General features: G+C 45.0%; 1 protein-coding gene across 1 annotated transcript; it reads right to left on the bottom strand.

Moving 5' to 3' along the window:
• Positions 1-5,351: 5,351 nt before the first annotated feature.
• PtA15_11A232 (uncharacterized protein) lies at positions 5,352-5,549 on the bottom strand (the record flags this gene model as incomplete). Its single annotated transcript, XM_053161120.1, has 1 exon — positions 5,352-5,549. The coding sequence occupies one exon, from the start codon at positions 5,547-5,549 to the stop codon at positions 5,352-5,354; it is 198 nt and encodes a 65-aa protein (XP_053025098.1).
• Positions 5,550-7,068: the final 1,519 nt, after the last annotated feature.

Below are 7,068 nucleotides of genomic sequence, written 5' to 3' on the forward strand. Positions count from 1 at the left end.
AGTCTGTGTATCACACTCGGTCCTGATCATGCCCGAAAATCAAAATATTTAAAGTGGAAAATCAAGGTGGGGATTGGATACTATTGAAATACTTTCAGTTGAATTGTACACTGATATTCTCCCTCTCTTCCTAACACTTTGCGATATACCTCAGACGGCGGCGGTATCTCCACTCTTCCTTTTTTGTTTTCCTGCTTTGCAGCTATATTTCTATTTATTTCTTTTTTGTTTGTTTTTTTTGTTGTAGCCATTTTTGAAATTGAATGCCTCTTGCCTTACTCAAGCTTTGAAAAAAGAAAAAAAAATCCATGATAACCTTGTGAACAAATGATGAACACTTTGACTGATCAACCCTCCCTCTTGCGGGTTATAAGGAGACTGAACTGCAGTCTTGTCTCTTTTCGACGGGCTAAGATAAGAAAACAGTGTCACTTCTCCAGTAACGCAAGCTGAGTAAACGGGACATTTGCAGGTAGATAAGGTTGAGAACCAACCAACATGTTTTTCCAGCAATGCAAGATGAACATTTGCAAGGAAATAGGTTTGCACCTGATTGCTCCCAATTTTCCAGGGCCAGGTGGATATGGCTGTCCCACCTTTTTCCCAAAACTAGAATTGGGAATTATCCAGTTTTTTTTTTTTATACACTAGAGGCCAAGGCAGCTGCGCCGCTGCAGGGTACAACACCCTGAAGACCAGGAACCATTTTTTTATACATGTACAACAAAACATGTTTAACTATATACATGCAACATTCTAGGTTCAGGTTTAATAAATACCACTATTTGGCATCCACCAATGTGCTGCAGAGGGTGAAAAAGGAAACCCCTGTACTGCCAGTTCAACAGAACTCAAGGCTTGGTGAAAGCCAAGTTTAGCTCTCAGGATACCACCCATGTGGTGGATGCCACATCAGCTTGGGAGCTAACCATGGCTCACTGTTAGCACTGCATCCAGAAAGCTCCTGCGGTGAAGTTTCTCTCAGGTTTGATTCCTGACTTAAAAGTTAAAAGATGGGTGAGAATGAAATCACTGTGTAACTACTGTATGGACTAAACACATGTCACAGATTGCACACTCATGTTTTGAGAGGCTGGAGATCCAAGCTCCTTCCTCATCCCAAAATCTACCATATTTGATCCAGAACCCCCAGAACCCCAGACCCCAGGTTGTCTCTTCCTCTCCACAGACCAGAACTTATTATGTACATATCCAGGTTTATTAAAGAGGCAGTTTTTACAAAATCCAAAAAAAATCCAGAACAAGGGTTCCCCCTGCAAAGTCACCACAACAACAATAATGGTTTCCTCAAGGTACAAATGTGAAAAAAAGTTGCAAAACAGTGACTTATCAACAAATAGACAGGATAAATGTGAAGCACAAAATCTCTCTGTGAGTATATACAAATTTGATCTCAGAAGAAAAGGATAGAGAAAAAGGAAAGTGGTTCAGAATCTACAATAATATTCTAAGTATTACATGTGTAAGATTCATGAATAATGTATCTTACATATATAACTAGAGGCCAAAGCAGCTTTGCCGCTGCAGGGAAGAGCTCCCCCTCCCTTCCCCTCCAAGGCAACCACTCCTTTCTGCCATCTTCCTCATTCCCAAGAGCCCCATCCCACGCAGTTGCCTTCACTTGTCAGGTGTCTCCTAGTCCTGGGCCAGCTCATCAATCATTGCCAGGTGTCTCTTTGACTCTGTCAGCCGCCACAGATAGGCTATCAACACAAGACATGACAACAATAGCAAAAGCCCAAAATCTAGCAGGAAACATCACATCCCCAATTTCTCTGGTGCAAAGTCTTGCTGAAATCAGTTGGAGGTCAAGACAGATGATAAACAAATATGACCAAGTTCTTTGTCTAATACATTATCCAAGTCCACAATGTTTGTTTACGCGCTCCCAAGTCTTGGGTTGCTGTGGTGTAAGAGAAAACATCTCAACATAGTTAAGATGTGTACAGTGGGTGCGCTATAGTTTTTGGTGCGGGGTGAAAACATGTAACAACCCAAGTTCACCCAAGTTTAACTGAGAGGCATATCACCCATGACCCAGCTCACCTCTCATCATTGGTCAGCAATCAACACCAGCAACACCCCCAATACCTCATGAAACCATTCCCAACTCCCTCCGCATACCCTCATGATTCTCTCATATTTTTTGAAAAAATATCCAGCAAGTCAAACATTTTCTGATAATTTCATCATGTTTTATCTTTTCTTCTACTTGCTGTGTAATTATAATGTCTTTTGCATCTTTTTCCTTGACCCCTTGAGCCCTCCTGAGAAATAAAATGGAGCTTTAAAAGTCCTCCTTGTCCCTCAAAAATTAAAAAATGGTGCGCCAAAAATTATAGCGCACCCACTGTACATGTCAGGAGTTCAGGACTTTGAGTGATAGCATGATATGAGCAAGAGGGGCCATGATCCACATCATTAACCCAAAAAAAGTTAAATGCTAGTGGGAAGACCATGAAGGCTATCCATAAACCAGATGTTTTCAATGGGAAAACAGGCATGCCAATTACATATCTATCAATCAAAGGATATGGTGTGTGAGAGCGGGTTGGGGAGACGGAAGGGTTAGAGCTCCAGTAGAGAATCACAATGATGGAGGTTCTGAGTCTAGATGCACCATTAATGTTGACATATCCTATGCCCAGAGTTGTCAAGTGGCCTTGTGAATTGTGCTTGGCAAGGCGCTTGATACCCTTGGCTTGTTGGGCTCTGAGCTTGACAAGGCCAAGACCAGCAGAAAGAATTTCAGTGACAGGTGGTTTTGGATTCCATAGAAGCCTGTGGTAAATATCACAGCAAGAGCGCAATGTGGACAGCCAAAACAGCGGCCAGGATTGCTTGTTGGAAGCAAGACCCAAGAAAGCCCAGAGTGGAGGGGTTCATGTCCGCACCCCAAACTTGGACCTTGAGTTGGGAAGCTTTGGGGTCGCAGTTGAGGAGCCGGGCTGTCAAGTCTTGGTAGCCATTCTGGATGTTTGATATTGTCAGGTCTGGGTTGTATGTAGGGTCATTGATGTCCTACCAGTTAAACTTAAACAAATATGTTTTTTTGTTAAGAAAATTGGCAATGCTTGGAGCCAAAGATGAGGTTTCTTACCCAGTCAAAGGGGACACGGCACCAGCCCAGCCTTTTGCTCTTAATGGCTGACAGCAGATTATAAGTGGCCAAGACAAGTTTATTGTGGAGGAGGCCGTCGGCGTCTATTACAGTGAGCTTGACCTTATTGAACCCTTTGTCAGCTGGCTACTATGTCAGAGCCACCGTGACATAATATCCAAAGCAAACATGAAATATCATTAGATAAGACCTTATTACTGCTATTACTTATACTTACAGATATAAAACCTGGAATATGATTCCGGATTCTGAATCTAAACCCAATTTAACTTAGGGTACCTCACTTCAAGGTACCCTTAATTTTTACTGCTTCCTTGTGTAAATGTGCATTGAAAATTTAACAGGTACACTCAAAAGGAGTGATATGTATGCTCATAAGCGTATGTACATATGCTTATACCCCAGTTTCAGTAACAAAACTGAAGTGTTATGTTTAGCTTAGATGTCAGGCTCGGTGATGCCAAGACACGAAGTCCTCTAGCTACACGAGTGACTGCGGCGAGTGGGCGCGTCTGTAGATGCGGTAAGATGATGGTTTATAAAGATTTATATCCCTGATGGGATGTAACGGAGGGGCCGCGAGAGCAGCGGAATGGTTAAGGTGCCCTCCGGGGCGGTTCTTACAGGGCCTGACAAGCAGGGGTAGTATGTCCTGTGTTGTCTGGGGTCCGACAAGCGGGGGTTGTTCGACAAGTTCCCAAGTATATAATTGATGGGGATTACTCCCGAGATGATAAAGAGAAAATGAGCTGGACTTACTGTTGGAGCAGGAGTCCAGCGACGAGCAATGAATCTAAAAACAATCTAACACAAGCTGAGAGCGAACTGATCAACGAATATGTTCGGCGAAGTAGTGCGCTGCTGGGCGGTTAAAGTGATTGACGATTCTGGGGAGCCAGAGTCCTCCCAACACCGGCTTTTATGCTGTTTCTGGGAGGCTCGTCGGCTCGCTATTCTCCTGGATGGCCTTCCAATACATTTTGTTGGAAGGCACAGCCTCTTTACTGGTCTTGCTACTCGTAAGACCCGTATCTCTTGGATACCGGTCACAAGGAAGATTCTTTCTTCTCGGAACTCGTTTAAAGAGTTCTACTCGAAATGACACGCTAGAGATCCTCTGCTCTCGAGTGGAGGATCACTAGGAGTCGGTTCCTATGCGGAGCTCTTCGGCGATTCGTGTCCGAGTCTTTCCGCTACTGTTGCTGCGACGGAGCTCGGAAGAAGATTGCTACCACGCGACCAGGTACTGTAGTTCTCTGAGTCGCGTGGCTTGATTGTTTAGCCGCCTACTGGCGGCTGTTGTTTCCATGCGACCAGGTACTACAGTACTCTGTATCGCGTGGCTGAGTGATTTAGCCGCTAACAAGCCCACGTAGTTTTCGCGCAACCAGTGGCTGTCTGCTGAGTATTACGTGGGTCTTCTGAGTGGGTCTTTTTATACATGCTCCCTTGTTTTTGTTACTTGTACCTAGTTGGGATATATTGTACAGAAGAGATTCTGGACCGCGCGGCGGTCCCGTTGGTGTCTAGCTTCTCTAGGAAGCTATTTGTAATATTTAAAACAATTTAAAACAAATCTATGCTGCGCAGAGATCCGCGCTGCGGTCTGCTCTGCACCCGGTTTACGGTGCTCTTGGCTGCGCTACCGGAGCTGCAGGCGGGGCTCTATTCTAGAATGGTAGCCCGGCTGACATTAGAAGACAGCACAATACAGGTATGCTTTGCCAAAACCCGCGTGCTGTGCGCTGAATAACACAGCCCATGTGTGACAGGTTTCTCAGAGCCCGCGCGCTGCACACTACAGAAACCTGTGACAAACCATTTTGTATTATATGAGCGCAAACCCCCGTGCAGGCTTTTACATGTCCCCAAAGGGTTACAAGTACGCATCCTGGAAAGAATATGACATAATCAGCCCAAAACGTGACACGTTAAATGTTGTACAAATGCCCTACACATGGAATGATGTCATGGAACGTTCCTCATGCAACAGAAAGACTAGTACATATACAGTACGCCAGATTGGGAAAATTGGGAAATACTGTGGCCCATTCTAGAAAAAATGACCACACGTCTCAGCCCCCCTCTGTACGGATCTACACCACCACTTGAATTTGAGCTTGGGTTGACGTGGGCCCAACGGCGCGGTTGGCGAAAGGTTGGCCCGGGTGGGCGCCAAGGGGACCGGCATCCTGGAAACATACTTGTTTCAGACAGCACATGCGAAGTCATCCACATTGACTATGGCATCTGTTTTGGTCAAGGCTTGAACCTCATACACCCCAAAGTAGTTCCTTTTTGATTCACTCCCAACTTGGAGCTGCTCTTGCAGGATCTGACTATCAGGAGCCAGGGGCGGTGGCGCAAGGGAGCGAACAAGGATGACGAGTTGCGGATCTTCAAGCATTTTTTTGCCACCACCTTGTGGCATCTCAGTGGCACCCGAGGGGCGCCACCTATGCCCACAGTCCCGGTGGCTCCCCCTAGCATGACAGAGTGACGCCTGTACGGCCCTGGGTCCCTGTCACGCCACCGTGGCGCATGGAGTGCTGGGACGCCAGCTGGACGCATTGGCTTTGCCCAATCTGCCCCGCTGTGTATGGCGGCATCAGACAGGCCAAAAATACGTGTGAAAGCGCCCACAAGTTGGCCAGAAGCCCTGTACTTCCCCTGAGCGCCCCAGAGAGCTTCCACGAGTATCCAAAGGGCACTCTGTCCGCCCCAAAAGCCCTTTCCTCACGCTTTGACATACCTACTACAGCTTACCCGCCTTCAACACGTGCTCAATAGCCTGTTCCTAGTCTGGTAAGCCCCTTAGTAGTTGTTTTTTAGCCCCATTTTTCGCCAGAAACTGCCCAGTGTCCACCCAGCCTCCAGAATCAACCTCTTCAAGCGCTTCCAACTTCCCAGTTTCTACCCTGAAGAACCTCAAGACTTCAAGGGCTTTATACTAGTAATTTTAAACCCCTTCTCTTGAGATTCTCCACCATTCTTTACTGGGATTCAAAACACCCCTGTTCACAGGCCCCAGTGTGTAACAGGTACCTAAATCCTCTGTTTTTGCAAGATACCTTTGAGGGATTCAACACTCCTGATTTTATCAGGCCCCTCTGTATTTAATTGTATTAATTTTATTAATATAATGACACCATTTTCTCATATACTAGAGGCCAAGGCGGCTTTGCCGCTGCAAATCCAAATTTGAATGGCTTTAATTCCTTGATATAATTCTCCCTCTTTGGAGCACTCTATCAATCCAGATGTTATATCAATTCAAAGCCCTCAAATTTCAGCACTCTTCATCATCATTGTTTTAGTCCCAAATGCAGTGGGTAGAACTCCCCAATATGTAACTTCATTCCCATTCTTATCAAAATTATGGATTTGATGGTCCTGCTCCTGCTGCCTTTAATGTCACTTGGATTCAAAAAGGTGGCCAAAAGCCATGAATTTGCCAAAGCTCTCATGCAGAAGAATCCCAATAACTCATAAGCCTTCCATTGGAGATGGGAGATGCTTCACATTGAGGTGATCTGCACCCCCAGTCCCAGGAGGCTTAGTTAATTCAGCCCCTCTCAGTGTTTTTATCATTCATATGTTTTGGAAGATATCCTAACTTTAACACATTGTTCATCCTCAAATAGAGAGCTGAGAATATGATTATTACAAAGTTTCAATTGAGCTGATGACAATGAGACATTTCTTTCCATCTCATTCATAAGCTCATTAAAACTTGGTGGTCTCAAGTGATTCATCATTCAGGCACTCTCAGGTGCAAGAGTATGTTTTCTTGTTGAGCAGTGTGACCTTGATTTTAGTAAAAGTGCAAGGGGAAAATTTAATGAAATGGTAGCTGCATTCTATAACAACATTGCAAACTTGGTTTTCATTTTGGACCATCAAAGATCTTTTCCTCATCAAAGTTC

Source organism: Puccinia triticina, chromosome 11A, assembly GCF_026914185.1.
Source record: "Puccinia triticina chromosome 11A, complete sequence".
In the NCBI taxonomy this organism is placed as follows: Eukaryota; Fungi; Basidiomycota; class Pucciniomycetes; order Pucciniales; family Pucciniaceae; genus Puccinia; species Puccinia triticina.